Raw genomic sequence first — 20084 nt, 5'->3', positions numbered from 1 at the left:
AGGTACCTTGTCAAACGCCTTTTGAAAATCCAGATACACAATATCAACCGGCTCCCCTTTGTCCACATGTTTGTTTACTCCTTCACAGGGCTTTTTTTGTGGGGTTACTTGGGGGTACTGAGTACCGGCACCTTTTCCATTGTCTGCTAAAATTGACCCAAGGACCCGAAGTTTTAATGAAAAAGCTCAGGCTCTACACACCAATTCTGCCTTGTCATAGGTTCTGTGGCTGGTTGCTGGGGGCCTGGCTATTGTGGGGTGGATCCCTCAGTGATCACCCCACCCTTGAAGGGTGGTCTAGCATTTGAGTACCGGCACCTTTTTTGCTAGAAAAGATGCACTGCTCCTTCAAAGAATTGAAGTAAATTGGTCAGGCAAGATTTCCCCACACAAAAGCCGTGCTGACTCGGTCTCAGTAATCCATGTCCTCGGATGTGCTCTGTAATTTTATTTTTAATAATAGCCTCTACCATTTTCCCCGGCACCGATGTCAGACTCACCGGTCTATAATTTCCCGGATCTCCCCTGGAACCTTTTTTAAAAATGGGCGTTACATTGGCCCCCCTCCAATCTTCCGGTACCACGCTTGATTTTAAGGATAAATTGCATATCACTAGCAGTAGCTCCGCAAGCTCATTTTTCAGTTCTATCAGTACTCTAGGATGAATACCATCCGGTCCAGGAGATTTGCTACTCTTCAGTTTGCTAAACTGCCCCATTACGTCCTCCAGGTTTACCGTGAAGTCAGTAAGTTTCTCCAACTCGTCCGCTTGAAATATCATTTCCGACATCGGTATCCCACCCAAATCTTCCTTGGTGAAGACCAAAGCAAAGAATTCATTCAATCTCTCCGCTACGTCTTTGTCTTCCTTGATCGCCCCTTTTACCCCTCGGTCATCCAGCGGCCCAACCGATTCTTTTGCCGGCTTCCTGCTTTTAATATACTGAAAAATATTGTTACTATGCTTTTTTGCCTCTAATGCTATCTTTTTTTCGTAATCCCTCTTGGCCTTCTTTATCTGCGCCTTGCATTTGCTTTGATACTCCTTATGCTGCTTCTTGTTATTTTCAGATGGTTCTTTCTTCCATTTTCTGAAGGCATTTCTTTTAGCCCTAATAGCTAAAAGACAGGCCGGCTGTCTTTTGGAGTTCCGTCTTTCTTTTCTAATTTGTGGAATATGTTTGGCCTGGGCCTCCAGGATGGTATTTTTGAACAGCGTCCATGCCTGTTGTACAGTTTTTACCCTCTCAGTTGTCCCCCTAAGTTTGTTTTTCCACCGTTCTTCTCATTTTATCATAGTCTCCTTTTTAAAAGTTAAACGCTAACGTATTTGACTTCCTGTGTATAGTTACTTCAAGGTCGATATCAAAACTGATCATATTATGATCACTGTTATCAAGTGGCCCCAGTACCATAACATCCCTCACCAGATCATGCACTCCACTAAGGACCAAGTCTAGAATTTTTCCTTCTCTCGTCGGCTCCTGCACCAGCTGCTCCATAAAGTTGTCCTTGATTTCATCAAGGAATTGTACCTCTCTAGCGTGTCCCGATGTTACATTTACCCAGTCTATATTTGGATAATTGAAGTCACCCATTATTATCACATTGCCCATTTTGTTTGCGTCTTTGATTTCTTTTATCATTTCTGCGTCTACCTGCTCATCCTGGCGAGGCGGACGGTAGTACACTCCTATCACCGTCCTTTTCCCTTTTATGCATGGAATTTCAACTCACAATGATTCAAGGGTGTGATGTGTGTCCTGCTGAATTTGTAAACTACCTGAGTCAAGGCACTCGTTCGAAAATACGGTCGGACCCGCCCCTTCGAGGCGCAGTCCTCGGAGATGGGCACCCTTAGAGATGGACGACCCCCGTCGAAAATGCCCCTCCACGTCATGCTTTTTTTAGACGCCACAGAATGAATAGAAGTTTGTCTTGTGTAATATACAGGGACGCCTTGCGGCCAAAACACGATTCGTGTCGAGTCTATTGCATATATGTTTGAATAAAATTTCTGACGTGAACTCTTTGAGTCCGTCGGGCGTTTTATCTACATCATCCTTTGTGTCACCTTCGCTGTGTTTGTCTGCTTGCATTGACCTGTGCGGAGGTCCTTTTGTTCTTCTGTGTTTGTCGACTATCTCATTTATATACTGCTATGGGGAGAGGGGGGAAGAAAAAGCTGGGGTTCACTCTGGAAGGAAGAGTGTGAGAGAAAGTGTTGAGACAAGTTGGCAGGTCAGGTCTGTGTTAGAGCGAAAGAGCTGCAGACTAAAGAGAAAAACGGAGAGAGCTTTGAGGAAGAGGGAACGGAGGTCAACCTTGGATTTTGAAGCCTGGGAGGTGAGAGCTAGGCCTTGTGTGAAATCTGCATAACAAAATGTCAACTTCTGTATCTTTGCCTTATAATTTTATTCCGCTTTGCATTTTAAACTGAATGTTCATCAAAGACACTGATTAAATTGCATTAGCTGGACAAATAAAAACAAGCAGAACTGTGCAGAACGTCCCAGCAGTAAAATTCAGAATCAGCAAAGTGGCTCAAAACAGCTGAAAGAGAAAAATCATTGTCTTTTCCAGACACTGTAGGGGAGAAATTTGTCTCACTCTACAAGCAGAGTTTTCCCTGGGAAGCGAAAATAATCCATAAATGCACCTAACAGGACGCTGTGATAAGAGAAAGAGCCAGAGGTGTGACAGGCGAATGCCTGGTGCAGGACTAGGATTCATTTGCAATGGAAGAAGTGCCATGAAGGGCTCAGATCTCTTGTGAGCGAGAAGCAATAAGCTGTTTCTCTTTTTTAGGACGAGAACGTCCCTCGTATCAGTTTGTGGTGTGCTTTTACTGTGACAGAAACAACGTTGTGCAGATGTAACGTCAGGGGCAGCCCAACCATTAGGCCACCTGAGGCCTTCAGCAGCGGCATCTCCCCAGTGTTACCCAGCAGCGTCAGCAATTCCTATAGGCTGCCCTGCCGCCGGCACTCGCCTTTTCCCTTTACTGCAACCGCCTCACTGATGTAACTTCCTGTTTCGTCAGAGGCTCAGGCAGCCGCAGTAAAGGGAATAGACTGGTGCTGGTGGCAGGGCAGTATATGGGAATCACTGCCGCTGCAAGTTGAACGCCGTGAAGGGGAGATGCCAGGTGCCGGTAAGAAGAGGAGCAGTAGGAAGGGGAGGCAGCATCTCGTCCATGGGGGGGGGGGGGGGTGGCATCCTAGCTCCGCCTCAGGCGGCATCTTGCCTTGGGCTGACCCTGCATAACGTGGCTCCGCTGTCTGACCTCTTCAATGCTTCCTTAGAGTCTGGAGTGGTCCCGGAGGACTGGAGAAGGGTGGATGTGGTCCCTCTGCACAAGAGCGGAAGCAAGGAGGAGATTTGGAACTACAGACCAGTCAGTCTGACCTCGGTGGTGAGTAAACTTATGGAAGTGCTTCTGAAGCAGAGGATCGTGAGGTTTCTCGAATCGAATGGACTACAGGACCCGAGGTAGCATGGCTTCAATAGATGCAGGTCATGTCAGACAAATCGGATTGATTTCTTTGACTGGGCGACCAAACAGTTGGATGTGGAAGGGGCGCTAGATGTGGTGTACTTGGATTTTAGCAAAGCCATTGACACAGTCCTGCACAGGGGACTGATAAATAAACTGAGTGCCCTTAGCATGGGCCCAAAATGACTGACTGGGTTAAAAGCTGGTTAAATGGGAAGAGACAGAGGGTAGTGGTAAATGGAGCTTGCTCTGAGGAAAAAGATACTAGGAATGATTAGGAAAGGGATACAAATTAAGACCAAGAATATTATAATGCCTTTGTATCGCTCCATGGTGCAACCTCACCTTGAGTATTGCATTTAATTCTGGTCACCGTATCTCAAAAAAGATACAGCGGAATTAGAAAAGGTTCAGAGAAGGGCGGCCAAAATGATAAAGGGGATGGAACTCCTCCCATATGAGGAAAGGTGAAAGGTTAGGGCTCTCGAGCTTCGAAAACAGATGGCTGAGGGGAGATATAATTGAGGTCTATAAAATCCTGAGTAGTGTAGAATGGGTGGAGGTGAATCGATTTTTCACTCATTCAAAAAGTACGATGACCAGGGGACACTCAATGAAATTGCATGGAAAAATCTTTTAAAACAAATAGGAGGAAATATTTTTTCACTCAAAGAATAGTTAGGCTCTGGAATTTGCTGCCGGAGGATGTGGTAAAAGAGGTTAGGGTATCTGGATTTAAAAAAGATTTGGACAAGTTCCTGGAGGAAAGGTCCGTTAGTCTGTTATTGAAATGGGCATTGGGGAAGCCACTGTTTGCCCCGGGATTGGTAGCATGGAATGTTGGTACTATCTGAGATTCTGAACGGAATCTTGCTACTCTTTGGGGTTCTACATGGAATGTTGCTACTATTTGAGATTCTGAACGGAATCTTGCTACTCTTTGGGGTTCTAAATGGAATGTTGCTACTATTTGAGATTCTGCCAGGTACTTGTGACCTGGATTGGCCACTGTTGGAAGCAGGATACTGGGCTAGATGGACCATTGGCCTGACCCAGTATGGCTATTATGCTCTAAGCTTGCTCTTCACAGTGTGATGGACTCCTACCTCCCTGACAGGTGAAGCAAAGAGGCGACTGACTCTCTTTCACACATCACTATAGCTTGGATCCCACCACTCTCTTTCATATACCTCTCCATCCTGGTCTTCATCCAATCTATGTCATATCCCTCCACCCCGGTCTCTCTCTTTCTCATATACCCCACCCTCTTGCAGGTAACCAACCAATCCCTCAACTCCAAGTAAATAACAGGTTTGGTCCGCCTTGCTACCTGTCTGACCTCATGATGGAAAGAACATCACTGTGCCCAGAGACCACACCACACTGTTTTGCTCCCTGTAAGTCTGAACCATGCGCTGCAAGAACTTTCCAGATGATCTAGTGGTCTCAAGGCATTCTGGAATCAGCCAGAAGTTCCTAGATTGCGTAGTTCAAAATTACTAAGATCTGAACCATGCTGCGCAGATTGTGAGAGCACTGAGTCTTTCTACAGAGGCAACTAAATATAAAATTTAAAAAACATTACGGGGAGGGGGGAGGGGTGATAAAATCCCAGGGTGCAATTTCTAGGTACCTGGGAACATGCAGGCACCTGATCTCTTCAGATACAGAATATCTACATAAAGATGCTTAATAAATCCCAATGTATAAACAAAGAAATAAGAGAAACCGAACAGATCAGCAAATACAGTGGGTAGTAATGACAATAGAACTATAGCTGCTTAGGCTGAGATTTAAGTTTTTCAACGTAGACTAGAACTGAATAGTATATTGGAAACGTGTAGGTAGGTAGCTTCATTAGACAACATTTCATGTACATTTCTCAATTACACAGTACATATAATAGGAGGTAGCAGACAGAACCTGCCTTCTATTGAAAGGCAGTCTTTTACCAGAGCTCAATCACCTTGAACATGAAAGGAAAGAAAGCAAGAACTGAGTCACTTACCCTTACAAAGCTGGCGGGAAACCATCCTTCCTCATCATCAATCTGACCCCACCACCAGTCCTTGTTGGAAGCATCCAGGACCTTGATAACGTCGCCTGCTTTAAATGCCAACTCCCGGTTGGCCATGGTGACGTGATCCCATACTGCCTCAGCACTTACAATAGAACCACCACTGACCAGCTTGAAAAAAAGAAAAAAAAAAACAAGACCAATTTAGAGAGACTTCGTCTGGAAACAGCAAAGAGCACAAAACAACATCACACGATATGGACTCAATACGTTAACAGAAAGCAGACATACAATTATTTCCAGTACACAAGCTAGGTGATCTCAAAACCAGCGTCCCTCACCCTTGTGGGCATATACTCATGGTATACCGTTCCCTTGGCAACCGAGCTTTCAAGTAAAGCATTGAGTATTGGAGGAATTCATTGATAATGAACAGGTTCTAGGAGACTAAAGAGCTCGTTCTCAAAGCACGTAGACTTGCAAAGTTCCTTAAGTTACTCTATGTAAGTCTGAGGGATCCTTTTACTAAGGTGCACTGAAAAATGGGCTGTGGTAGAGTAGGTGCGTGTTTTGGCCGCGCGCAGAAACATTTTTCAGCGCACCTGTAAAAAAAAAAGGCCTTTTTAAAATTTTTGCCGAAAATGGACGTGCGTCAAAATGAAAATTGGCCCGCGTCCCATTTTGGGTCCGAGACCTTACCGCCAGCCATTGACCTAGCGGTAAAGACTCATGCGGTAACCAGGCGGTAATGACCTACGTGCGTCAAATTGCTGGTTGACGCGCGTCCGATGCGTGCGCCCGAAAATAAAAATTATTTTTCAGACGCGTGTATCGGACACACGCCAAAAATGAAATCACCGCAAGAGCCACGCGGTAGCCGGGAGGTAAGTCAATTTTGGCGCGCTTTGGAAGCACGTAGATGCTTGTGCAGCTTAGTAAAGGGACCCCTAAACTGCTTTGAAAATACGCCTCTAAGGGGCTCATTTTCAAAACATTAAAACGTTCAAAAAGCGGCACAAAGTGGCAGATGGACTTTTTTTTGCCAAAACGTCCAAATTGCTATTTTTGAAACCCATTTTAAGATTTCTACGCAGTACGTTTGCAGTGCATCCAAATCACAATGGGGGTGTATTGGGGCAGGATTTGGGAGGTGGGTGTTCCCAAAACTTGGACACTTTTCTGTCATAATGAAACAAAGCAAAAATATTCAGGGCTAAAAGCTTGACATTTTGATCTAGACCTGTTTCAATCACAACTAAGCCCTAAATGTCCAGATGACCAGTGCAGGGATTAAGGCATGACCACCCCTTATTCCCCCAGTGGTCACTGACCCCCTCTCACCCCCCAAAGATGTGAAAGTAATAGTACATACCAGCCTCTATACCAGCTTCAGGTGTTATGCTATTAGAGCAGGTCCCTGGATTAGCCTAGTGTAGAGAAGGTGACCCAGGCCCATATCCCACTCGACTGTTACACATGGTGGAAGGTTTGAGCCCCCCCCCCCCCAAAAAAAAAACCCCACCCAAAACCTACTGTACCCATATATACACCACTACAATAGCCCTGGTGTATATATGGGTCTCCAGTCGGTTCAAAACTCTGCTGCCCGTCTCATCTTCCGCCAGGGTCGCTTTACTCATACTACCCCTCTCCTCAAGACCCTTCACTAGCTCCTTATCCGTTTTCGCATCCTGTTCAAACTTCTTCTACTAACCTATAAATGTACTCACTCTGCTGCTCCCCAGTATCTCTCCACACTCGTCCTTCCCTACACCCCTTCCCGTGCACTCCGCTCCATGGATAAATCCTTCTTATCTGTTCCCTTCTCCACTACTGCCAACTCCAGACTTCGCGCCTTCTGTCTCGCTGCACCCTACGCCTGGAATAAACTTCCTGAGCCCCTACGTCTTGCCCCATCCTTGGCCACCTTTAAATCTAGACTGAAAGCCCACCTCTTTAACATTGCTTTTGACTCGTAACCACTTGCAACCACTCGCCTCCACCTACCCTCCTCTCTTCCTTCCCGTCCACATTAATTGATTTGATTTGCTTACTTTATTTTTTTTTTGTCTATTAGATTGTAAGCTCTTTGAGCAGGGACTGTCTCTCTTCTATGTTTGTGCAGCGCTGCGTATGCCTTGTAGCGCTATAGAAATGCTAAATAGTAGTAGTAGTAGTAGTAATATGGGTACAGTAGGTTTTGGGTGGGTTTTGGAGGGCTCCCCATACAAAATAAGGGGGTAGCGGTGAGATGTGTACTTGGGACCTTTTATGTGAAATCCACTGCAGTGCCCCCTAGGGTGCTCCACTGCTCTGCTGAGATGTCTGTGAGGCCAGTCTTCTAAGAATGCTGGCTCCCCACCAGGGGCATTTTCGAAAGAGAAGGGCGCCCATCTTCTGACACAAATCGGGAGATGGGCGTCCTTCTCTCAGGGTCGCCCAAATCGGCATAATCGAAAGATGATTTGTGCCGCCCTCAACTGCAGTCTGTCACGGGGATGACCAAAGTTCATGGGGGTGTGTCGTAGGCGTAGCGAAGGCGGGACTAGGGCGTGCTTAAGAGATGGGCGTCCTCGGTTGATAATAGAAAAAAGAAGGGCGTCCCTGACGAGCATTTGGTTGACTACTTGGTCCATTTTTTTTCACGACCAAGGCCCCAAAAGGTGCCCAAACTGACCAGATGACCACCGGAGGGAATCAGGGATGACCTCCCCTTACTCCCCCAGTGGTCACCAACCCCCTCCCACCCTAAAAAAAAAAAAAATTAACATTTGTTGCCAGCCTCTATGCCAGCCACAAATGTCATACCCAGCTCCATCACAGCAGTATGCAGGTCCCTGGAGCAGTTTTTAGTACGTGCAGTGCACTTCAGGCAGGCGGACCCAGGCTCATCCTCCCCCTACCTGTTACACTTGTGGTGGTAAATGTGAGCAGTGGCGTACCAAGGGGGGGGCGGTGGGGGCGGTCCGCCCCGGCCGGGGCAGAGGGGGCTGCAGCGAAGTTAGCGGTCAGCGAACTCAGCTGGCAGGCGCGCGCCGCGGCACCCCCCCTCCAGCGGCGTAGACCCGGGGGGGGGGTCATTTCGCCGGGGGGGGGGGGGGGCGCATCGGTGCTCCGCCCCAGGTGTCATGCCGGCTAGGATCGCCACTGAATGTGAGCCCTTCAAAACCTACCCGAAACCCACTGTACCCACATGTAGGTGCCCCCCTTCACCCCTTAGGGTTATGGTAGTGGTGTACAGTTCTGGGGAGTGGGGTTGGGGGGGGGGGGCTCAGCACCGAAGGTAAGGGAGCTGTGCACCTGGGAGCAATTTGTGAAGTCCACTGCAGTACCCCCTAGGGTGCCCGGTTGGTGTTGCTGACTGAATTCATCGAGCAGTTTACCCAACTGAACAACAGAAGGAATGAAAGTACGCCCTTCTCTGTACCTTTTCTAACTTCACTATACCGTTTTTGAGATGCGGTGACCAGAATTGCACACAGTATTCGAGGCATGATGGCACCATGGAGTGACACAAATGCATTATAATATTCTCAGTTTTGTTTTCCATTTCCTTTCCTAATAATTCCTAACATTATATTTGCTTTCTGAGTTGCCGCTGTACACTGAGCAGAAGGTTTCAACGTATCGTCAATGATGACACCTAGATCCCTTTCCTGGTCGGTGATTCCTAATGTGGAACCTTGTATCACGTAGCTATAGTTTGGGTTCCTCCTTCCCACATACATCACTTTGCTCACAATAAATATCTGTCATTCGAATGCCCAGTGTCAGAAGATCCTCTTAGAATTTTTCACAATCCTCTTGTGTCTTAACAACTGTGAATATCTTTGTGTCATCTGCAAACGTAATTAACTCAATAGTTATTCCCATCTCTAGATCATTTATAAATATGTTAAAAAGCAGCGGTCCCAGCACAGACCCCTGGGGAACCCCACCCTCTACCCTTCTCCATTGAGAATACTGACCATTTAACCCTACTCTCTTGTTTTCTATCTTTTAATCAGTTCATAATCCACAATACAACACTACATCCTATCCCACGACTTTCTACTTTCCTCAGGAGTCATTCGTGAGGTACTTTGTCAAATGCCTTTTGAAAATCCAGATATGCAACATTGAATGGCTCATCTTTATCCACATGTTTATTGACCCCTTCAAAGACATGTAGTAGATAGGTGAGGCAAGACTTCCCTTCCCTAAACCCATGTTGGTTTTGTCTCACCATGCCTATTTATATGCTCAGTCATTTTGTTCTTTATAATAGTCTCTACCATTTTGCCCAGCACCAATGTCAGGCTCACCGGTCTATAATTTCCCAGATCATTTCCGGAACCCTTTTAAAAAACTGACATTAGATTGACCACCCTCCAATCTTCCGGTACCATGCTTGATTTTAAAGCTAAATCACATATTACTACTACTACTACTATAAATTATTTCTATAGCGCTACCAGTCGTACGCAGCGCTTTACAGTTGAACATGAAGAAGACAGTCCCTGCTCAAAAGAGCTTACAATCTAAATCAGGACAAACAGACAGGACCAAAAAGGATAAGGGAAGGACAGACAGAAGGACACATAAGGATAAGATAAAAGTTACAAGTCAGGAAGCTCTGCAAGTTCATTTTTCAGTTGTACCAGTACTCTGGCATGTATACCATCTGGTCCAGGCAATTTGCTACTCTTTAATTTATCAAATTGCCCCATTACGTCTTCCATAGGTACAGTAATTTCTTTTTAGTTTCTCTATCAGCACTGAATACCATTTCTGGCACTGGTATCTCCCTTACATCTTTCTTGCTGAAGACCGAAGCAAAGAATTCATTTAATCTTTCCGCTAAGCTCTTGTCTTCTCCTGAATGCTCCTTTTACATCTCGGTCATCTAGCAGTCCAACCCATTCTTTTGCTGGCTTCTTCCTTTAATATACCTAACAAAAAGTGTTTCTTAGGTATTTTTGCCTCCAATGCAATCTTCTTTTCAAAGTCTCTCTTTGCCTTCCTTATCAGAGCTTTGCATTTGACTTGCTTTTCGTTAAGCTGTTTTCTGTTATCTTCAGTTGAATCCTTCTTCCATTTTCTGAAGGATGTTCTTTTAGCTCTAATAACTTCCTTCACCTCGCTTTTTAACCATGCCGGCTGTCATTTGGCATTCCTTCCACCTTTTTTAAATACATGGAATATATATCTGGGCTTCCAGGATTGTCTTCTACAGGGGTTGGGGACCATGGGGGCCTGCAGGAAGGAAGGGGTCCACAGACCACCAGTAATTTTGTTTTTTTGTGTGTCCACGACCACTACAGATAATTTTGGAGAGAGGATGCAGAGTCTAGCACGCTGCTATTTTTTTTTTCGTAATGCATCGCTTCCTGTCAGGGTATGAACCAATTCTTCTGGCAGTGACAGGAAGGGAGACATGCAGTCTGCTGCAAATTATCACAGCAGTGTGTGCTGTTTTGTCTAACACAAACTTTGTAACGTGGCATTAATTTGCATGCTATTTGCTTATAGCAGTTGGGGAGGGGGCTACAATTTTGCATTAAGCTTGCGTTAGGAAAGTCATACACTAAGCATCAGTGCACAGCTCTAATGCAAGCTTACTGCATTGACCCCTGAGGCTGACAGCCTCTTTCCAATGTCATTTAAGTGAACGCCTTTCTGCTTAGCAAGACTCTAGCCGGTGCAGACAGACATCCACTCAAATCCATTCACCGGCATGAGGACAAAATAAAGGTCACTTTTGGAAATGATACAGCAGGCAGCGCTTGCAAACTGTAATACAACGCGTTCTGTCCAGGGTTCTATACAGATCAATTAGTTGCTTACGCAAACATATTCCTGTGATAAATCCCTTGCAACAGCTTTTTAGATGCGCAGCATAGGTGAGAAAACATCAAAGCTCAGAAGGTAAGTCTATCGACCCTGCATTGCAAGGATAATCCTATAAAGAGGCTGCTGATATTTAAGTGTCTATAACATGCCTATTTGAAGGCTATTCTATAAAGAAATTAGGCTGAATATAGGCCGAGACCTTGGGGCGAGCACGGGCCAAATTAGCTCCTCCTATTCAATGCCGGGGCCTGGACATGGTCTGGCACAGATTCCAGGGCTAATTCTGCCTGCAGCGGTCAGCATTTACACAAACGCTGACCGCTGCAGGCTACATATTAGCTGAGGTGGTTTTGATTTTCAGAAGATCAACTTGGTTATAACCAAGTTTTATCCGGATATAAATCAATATATGCATCTAGCTTCTCCTACATCTGCACGCAACTATGGAATGCACTGCCGAATGCCATAAAAACAACGCACGATCTCGCAGTCTTCCGAAATTACTAAAGACTAACCTGTTCAAAGAGACTTATCAAAATGATCCTTCATAATGACCTGACATCAAAACTTTATCAGAACAAGTTAACATTGAACTCTTTTTTATTTGGTTACTTTAATCATATTATCATTACTGAACATTTCACATTACCTTTGATCTCAAATACTTGAATTGAATTGTACATCTATTTACTTCTAATTTACTTTATTTTCTGTACTTTAACTGCAACAATATTCTGTACTTCTCGTTCCGGAAATGGCGATCGCCATTACGGCATAATGTAAGCCACATTGAGCCTGCAAAGAGGTGGGAAAATGTGGGATACAAATGCTACAAATAATAATAAATCTTACCCACTCAAAATGCTTTTGCCCTCACTTTCAAGGTATAAAAACTTAGATTGTGAGCCCACTAGTGACAGAGAAAAATACCAGTGCAATTGTATGTAAACCACTTCGATTTCTGCTCAAAACAGCTAGTATATGAACTTAATAAAACAATAAACAAACAATACTTGCATATAATAAATGTAAACTGCTTTGATTGTACCATGACTCTGACCCTGGCCCACTGCAGCTCCCTGTGACTCTGGGCAAGTCACTTAACCCTCCATATATGAATATATGTAAACCGCTTTGGATGTAGTTGCAAAAAACCTGAGAAAGGTGGTATATCAAGTCCCATTTCCCTTTACCTATTTGAGATTCTGCATGGAATGTTGCTACTATTGAGATTCTGTTGCTACTATTTGAGATTCTACATGGAATGTTGCTATTCCACTAGCAACATTCCATGTAGAAGCCTGCCCTTGCAGATCAGCAATGCGGCCACGCAGGCTTCTGTTTCTGTGAGTCTGACATCCTGCACGTACGTGCAGGACGTCAGATTCACAGAAACAGAAGCCTGTGCGGCCGCATCACTGATCTGCAAGGGCAGGCTTCTACATGGAATGTTGCTAGTGGAGGAGTAGACTAGTGGTTAGTGCAGCAGACTCTGATTCTGGGGAACTGGGTTTGATTCCCACTGCAGCTCCTTGCGACTCTGGGCAAGTCACTTAACCCTCCATTGCCCCTGGTACAAAATAATACCTGAATATATGTAAACCGCTTTGGATGTAGTTGCAAAAACCTCAGAAAGGCGGTATATCCTTTCCCTTACCTGGCTAAGTTTCTGTGGGTAAGAGTTCCAACCTATGGGGCCCTTTTTTAAAGCGGCTGTAAGCCCACCGCGGGCTTACCGTGTGCCAAACTGGAGCCACTGCCGGTCCAACGAGGGTGCCGGCGATAGTTCTACCCCCAACTTGCGTCATTTCCGGTGCTTGTGGAAATATTTGAAAAATATTTCTGCAGGAGCTAATCCGACGGTAATAGGGCAGCGCCACGCAGTACCTGGTTACTGCAAGGTTAGCGTGGGAGCCCTTACTGCCACCTCAATGGGTGGCAGTAAGTGTTCCCCCCCCTCCCCCCTTGGCCACAAGGTAAGTGAAATCTTACTGCTTGGATATTTATTTTTTCGGCCTTTTTACCTGCTACAGTAAAAGAGGCCTCAGTGTGCGGCAAAGACAGCCCTCACCACTAGCGCAGGGCCCCCATTTACCGCAGCTTGGTAAAAGGACACCTTAGCTAGGTAAGATAAGGGCAAGATTGGGGCATTTTAGGGACAAACTTATCTGGGTAAGTGAAGCTGTGCAAAAGGTAGGCCTAAATCTGACCAAATAAATATTGTGCAGACAGATTTACTGAATATTCAGCTGCACTTTTCACTGGGTGGGTGCCCCTGGGCACCTGGTAAAAGATAATCTGCTTACATTTATTTAGATTTTGCTCACCCCTTTTTCAGTAGTAGCTCAAGGTGAGTTACATTCAGGTACTCTGGATATTTCTCTGTCCCAGGAGGGCTCACAATCTAAGTTTGTACCTGAGGCAATGGAGGGTTAAGTGACTTGCCCAAGGTCACAAGGAGCAGCAGTGGGATTTGAACTGGCCACCTCTGGATCTAGACCACCCCAAAGAATCTTGTTACTCTTTGGGGTTCTACATGGAATGTTGCTACACTTTGAAATTCTGCATGGAATCTTGTTATTCTTTAGAATTCTAGAATCTTTATTGATTTAGATTTTGCTCACATCAGTAGTAGCTGAAGGTGAGTTATATTCAGGTACTCTGGATATTTCTCTGTCCCAGGAAGGCTCACAATCTAGGTTTGTACCTGAGGAAATGGAGGGTTAAGTGACTTGCCCAAGATCACAAGGAGCAGCAGAGGGATTTGAACCAGCCACCTCTGGATTGCAAGAGCAGTGCTCTAACCACTAGGCCACTCCTCCACTCTTTTACCAGGTTGTAAATTAACGCCTTTTGCAGCTGTCAGTTCGCCTGCTGTCTTAAAAGTCACTATTTTTTGTTATAGAAGCACAGGGTTGGCAGTGAACTGCAAAGAAAGTGAGGGTTGGCAGGGAGGGGTCATTATATCTGTGGGTGCAACCTGAAGATGTACAAAAACAGCGATTCATTACACATAAAAATAAAGGAAAAATCTGTTATGGAGAACATTAATTACATACCGACAACAGGTAGTGAATTGCTCGACTCATTTCAGAACGGAAATGCTAATAAAATAGAAAAATAAAAAGGTTCTTGGCAGGTAAGGAACATCTGTTAGAAGTCTGCAGACTGTTTTATTTTGTCTCATTTTGTTTTGACGGGTTTGGGAATTTATACATTTTGGCTTAATTCTTTTCAGTTTTCGTGCTAGCATGTGCACTAATTCAGGAAAGATGGAAGGAATTAAATACGAATTTCGTTGGGATTTTTCATGCTTTCATTTTGAAATGAAAAAAGCTGAGCTGGTTTCACTGCATTTTTCCATTTTCTTTCCACACTCCTGTCCCCTGGTGCTGAACACGACCTCCCTACTCTGTTGCTGTGGATCGTACATCATCTCGGATCCCTTTCTTTCCTTAGAAAAGGTACACAGAAGGGCGACGAAAATGATAAAGGGGATGGGACGACTTCCCTATGAGGAAAGGCGAAAGCGGCTAGGGCTCTTCAGCTTGGAGAAAAGTTGGCTGAGGGGAGATATGATAGAGGTCTATAAAATAATGAGTGGAGTGGAACGGGTAGATGTGAATCACTTGTTTACTCTTTCCAAAAATATTAGGACTAGGGGGCACGCTAGGTGGGGCCACGGGGGAATGGGCCCCCACAGATTTAGCCCTGGCCCCCTCTACTTTTGACCCCCCCCCATTACCAACCCTCCCCCGCCACTTTCGACCCCCCCCTCACGCCGCCGCCAACCCTCCCCCGTCGCATGGAGATTGTTACATGGGGCTTAAGCACCAAGTTGGCTTGCTATCGCCATCTGTTACAGTTCTTATCGTCAGGAACATCTGTCTGTGAGGTGTTTTGCATATCAAGTTTATGTGAAAGGAAAGGAAAGGAAAGGAAAAATGTTAAACAAGATAGGTTGGACCTCTCCCTGAGTGTCAGTTCTTGTAACTGCCCCATGTACCACCAGTCAATTGAAAGAGAGATGAGAAGATAGCATGAGTTTGTTTTCACCATTGCAAGGTCACCTAGATCTCCTTGAACCCAGGTTTAATGGGAGAAGGGAGTGGTGATGGCTCTTTGCCTTAGATTTCCCTGACTGGAGGGTGGGAGGGAAGGAGACTTATAGAAGCTCCAGGCCCCAGTGATTTCCTGGTAGTTAGAGGAAGGATAAAGACTCCTTTCACCAGGATCATTTCATCTCTTCCTTTTCATCCTCAGTTACAGTTTATTCCACTTGTTATACCTACAGACTTAAAAAATAAGATCACAGTGGTTTACAATCCAATAGAACATGAAAAGTAATCCAGAAAGGAACTCCAATAAAAATAGGACAGACCCACTCAGACAACTCAACTCAGACACACAACTTAACCACAACCACAGTATAAAAAAAACCTATAAATGGCAAATATGCTACAGAAACTAACTAACCAAACAGACCCATAAGTACATAAGCATCGCCATGCTGGGACAGACGAAGGGTCCATCGAGCCCAGCACCCTGTCACCAACAGCGGCCAAAAGAACAAGCAGTTTGTCCCGCCCGTCCTAGAAATAACATTCTATGGCTTTTTCCTCCAGGAAGCCATCCAACCCTTTTTTGAAGTCCACTAAGTTAACTGCCTTAACCACCTTTTACGGCAGCGAATTCCAGAGTTTAACTACGCGTTGAGTGAAGAAAAGTTTCCTCCGATTCATTTTAAATTTACCACACTGCAGCTTCATCGCATGCCCTCTTGTCCTAGTATTTTTGGAATGCGTAAACAGACGCTCCACATTGACCCGTTCCATTGCACTCATTATCTTATAGACCTCTATCATATCTCCCCTCAGCCGCCTTTTCTCCAGGCTGAAGAGCCCCAGCCTCTTCAGCCTATCCTGATAGGGAAGTCGTCCCATCCCCTGTATCATCTTTGTCGCCCTTCTCTGCACCTTTTCCAATTCCACTACGTATGTCTTTTTTGAGGTGCGGTGACCAGGTTCAATCCCCCCTAATCCCCTGGGGTTGGGGTGGGGGGGCCACATTAAAAGCTAAATGAAAAAATGAGCCTTCAAAAGGCCTTTAAACTGCAGAAGGGATTGCACTTCTCAAAAAGATTTTGGAAGAGAACTCCACATGGAAGGCACCACATAGAAAAAAGGCTTCCCTCCTTGAGACCATCAGGTGAGTCTCCTTCACAGGAGGAACTTCCAACATCAAAGTATCCAAACAAGATTATAAAAGTCGAGATGGAACATACTCACGCATTCAAGTTGACAAAGATAAGGGTACTCTGTCATATAAAACCCTATGAGTAAGGACCAACAATTTTATCACTGCAGAAACCCAGGCCAAAGTATCGGCCTGCTTATCTGACATTGCTGCCTAGATGTCCAACCGCCACCTGAAACTGAACATGGCCAAGACCGAACTTATTGTCTTCCCACCCAAGCCCACTTCTCCTCTCTCTTCACTCTCTATCTCAGTTGATAACACCCTCATCGTCCCCGTCTCATCTGCTCGCAACCTCGGTGTCATCTTCGACTCCTCCTTCTCCTTCTCTGCGCATATCCAGCAGATAGCCAAGACCTGTCGCTTCTTCCTCTATAACATTAGCAAAATTCGCCCCTTCCTCTCTGAGCACACCACCCGAACACTCATCCACTCTTCCGCCTTGACCAATATACTCATATCACCCCTCTCCTCAAGTCACTTCACTGGCTTCCGATCAAATACCGCATACAGTTCAAGCTTCTCCTACTAACCTACAAATGCACTCGATCTGCAGCCCCCTTCTTACCTCTCCACCCTCATCTCCCCTTACATCCCTACCCGTAACCTCCGCTCTCAAGACAAATCCCCCCTTTCTGTACCCTTCTCCACCACCGCCAACTCCAGGCTCCGCCCTTTCTGCCTCGCCTCACCCTATGCTTGGAACAAACTCCCTGAGCCCATACGCCAGGCCCCCTCCCTACCCATCTTCAAATCATTGCTCAAAGCCCACCTCTTCAATGTCGCCTTTGGCACCTAACCACTACACCTCTACTCAGGAAATCTAGACTACCCCAACTTGACATTTCGTCCTTTAGATTGTAAGCTCCTTTGAGCAGGGACCGTCCTTCTTTGTTAATTTGTACAGCGCTGCGTAACCCTAGTAGCGCTCTAGAAATGTTAAGTAGTAGTAATCAAATTCAGTAATATATGTGTAACCAATCATAAGGCACAAAGGCATACTATGATGAAACCGAGCAGCCTTGCCCAAAACATGAAGTTTCTTATCAATAGAAATTTCCGCCAGTATTCCATTGGCATTAAAAAGAGACTGCATCAAAACCTGAAACAGTTTCTCATTAACAAAACCTCTCACTGCCTCTCTATGCTACATGTCTAATTCTCTCCCTCTCTCTCTCTCCCCCACTACTGTCTGCCGTGATTTTCCTTCTTAGAAGAGAGGAGGAACCCTGATGGGCCAAGTGACATCAACGCCGCTCCATGTGGGAAATATAGCTCAGATGCATTCGCTACGATGCACAGACAGCTTTTATGAACGATATTTCCTATGATACGAATTTCCTGCTGAGAGGCCTGCTTGCTGTAATGCCCCATGGGCTTAATTACAGTAATTGTGAAAAGTAACCCATCCTCTCTTTGTTGTTGCAATGAGCTCAGAGTAGAATTTGCATAGTTATGCTCTGGAAGCCTATGAAGACAAGTATTAAGAATTTCTAATTATAAGACGCATACAGAGCAGCTCTCTGGAGCAAATCTCCACTTACCCTTAAAACCAGCCAACAAAAATGAATGGCAGCTTTAAAGTTGGATCCAATATAATCTTTAATTTATACTTCCAGCAGAACATAGTAACATAGTAGAAGATGGTCCATCCAGTCTGCCCAACGCGATAAACCCATAGCATAAGGTATGATGTGATACCACGTATGCATACTTGCAGTGGCGTACCGAGGGCGGTCTGCCCCGAGTGCACGCTGCTAGAGGGGTGCACAAAGCAGCCGCGTGGCTGTCGGCTCTGCTGGTTCCCTGCTCCCTCTGCCCTGGAACAGGTTACTTCCTGATCCGGGGCACAGGGAGCAGGGAACCAGCGTAGCCGACAGCCACGCGGCTGCTTCCAGCAGGTAAGAATGCACCCGGGGCGGGGGGGTGCGCTGTGGCAATCCGCCCCGGGTGGCAGCCGACCAAGGATCGCCACTGCATACTTGATCTTGATTTGCCCTTCCCATTTTCAGGTCACAGACCGTAGAAGTCTGCCCGGCACTAGGGCCGCCGAGAGCCGGGACAAGGCCACCCCCAGCCCCCCCCCCCACCCGAGGTCGCCGCCCACCTGAAGTCGCCGGGCCCCCCTTCCACCCGCTACCGGGCCCGGAACTAACCTTAAGCCTCCTTCTTTCACTTTGCGCAAACAGCAGCAGGGCAGACCTCTCCTCCTTCCTTCCGTGCCCCGCCCTCGCGGACGTTACGTCAGGCGAAGGCGGGTCACGGAAGGAAGGAGTGGCCTGCTCTGCTGCTGCTTGCGCGAAGTGAAAGAAGGAAACATAAGGTTAGTTCCGGAGCGAGGCGGGCGGGCCACACTGCAGCGGCGGTGCCGGGCCCGGGGACTTTTGTCCCCCCCCTCTCGGCGGCCCTGCCCGGCACTGGCTTTGCTTCCCAATTACTGGTGTTGCCATCTATTTATTTATTGATTACATTTGTACCCTGCGCTTTCCCACACATGGCATGCTCAATGCAGCTTACATTGCAACAATATAAATAATTACAAAGTCGTAAAAAAGAATATAACAGTTTGTGGTAAACGCAAAACTAATGGAGTTAACGGAAAGTAAGTTAAACATAGGAGGAATTGAGCGTTGGGAAGTAGGCGTAGAAAGATGGAAAGGAATGGATATGGGGTAGCAAAAAGGATAAAGGGGAACATGGCCAGAAAATAACTATTGTCAATAAGAATCATATGGGCAAGTTTTGGTCAGGTTGGATCGTTAGGGTAGGCTATCTTGAAGAGATGGGTCTTCAGTGCCTTTCTGAAGGGCAGAAGGCCGTCACTGCTAAGCCTGTTTGATTCCACGCCTTCTATACAGGATTCCGGAATAAAATCTTACTAGTGGGAAAGACAAAGCACAACACTGGACATGTTCGCTCGTATTATCACTAGTTATCAAATTATGTTTGCAGCGGACTTAAGTTAAAATCCTAAACCTCAACTTTAGCAGCCAACTACAAATGCAACAGGTAGAGAGAACTTATTCCTTGTCCTGCATACAAGGACGTTGTCATTTCCATTTCGCTTGTAGACTTGCTCCGAAAAAGCAAAAGTTTATGACACCATTACTGAGTGTCAAAATGGGTTCATCAGCCTACCACAGTTAGCTCACAACCAGAATAACTAAATCAAAGGACAGAAGAGGCAAAGGGCTCTTCAGCTTGTAGAAAAGGCAGCTGAGGGGAGATATGATAGAGGTCTATAAAATAATGAGTGGAGTTGAACGGGTAGATGTGAAGCGTCTGTTTACGCTTTCGAAAAATACTAGGACTAGGGGGCATTCGATGAAACTACAAAGTAGTGAATTTAAAATGAATCAGAGAAACGTTTTCTTCACTCAACGTGTAATTAAACTCTGGAATTCATTGCCAGAGAATGTGGTAAAGGCGGTTAGCTTAGTGGAGTTTTAAAAAGATTTGGACGGCTTCCTAAAGGAAAAGTC

General features: G+C 45.7%; 1 protein-coding gene across 1 annotated transcript in view; it reads right to left on the bottom strand.

Moving 5' to 3' along the window:
- The window catches only part of ARHGEF9 (Cdc42 guanine nucleotide exchange factor 9), a 429305-nt gene that overhangs the window by 133726 nt on the left and 275495 nt on the right, over window positions 1–20084 (bottom strand). The window contains exon 6 of the mRNA XM_030210261.1: window positions 5506–5685. Within this exon, the coding sequence (XP_030066121.1) occupies window positions 5506–5685 (180 nt within the window). The remainder of the gene's footprint in view (window positions 1–5505; window positions 5686–20084) is intronic.

Source organism: Microcaecilia unicolor, chromosome 7, assembly GCF_901765095.1.
Source record: "Microcaecilia unicolor chromosome 7, aMicUni1.1, whole genome shotgun sequence".
NCBI lineage: Eukaryota > Metazoa > Chordata > Amphibia > Gymnophiona > Siphonopidae > Microcaecilia > Microcaecilia unicolor.
The sequence above is the reverse complement of the archived record's forward strand: the minus strand, read 5'-3'. Positions and strand labels throughout refer to the sequence as shown.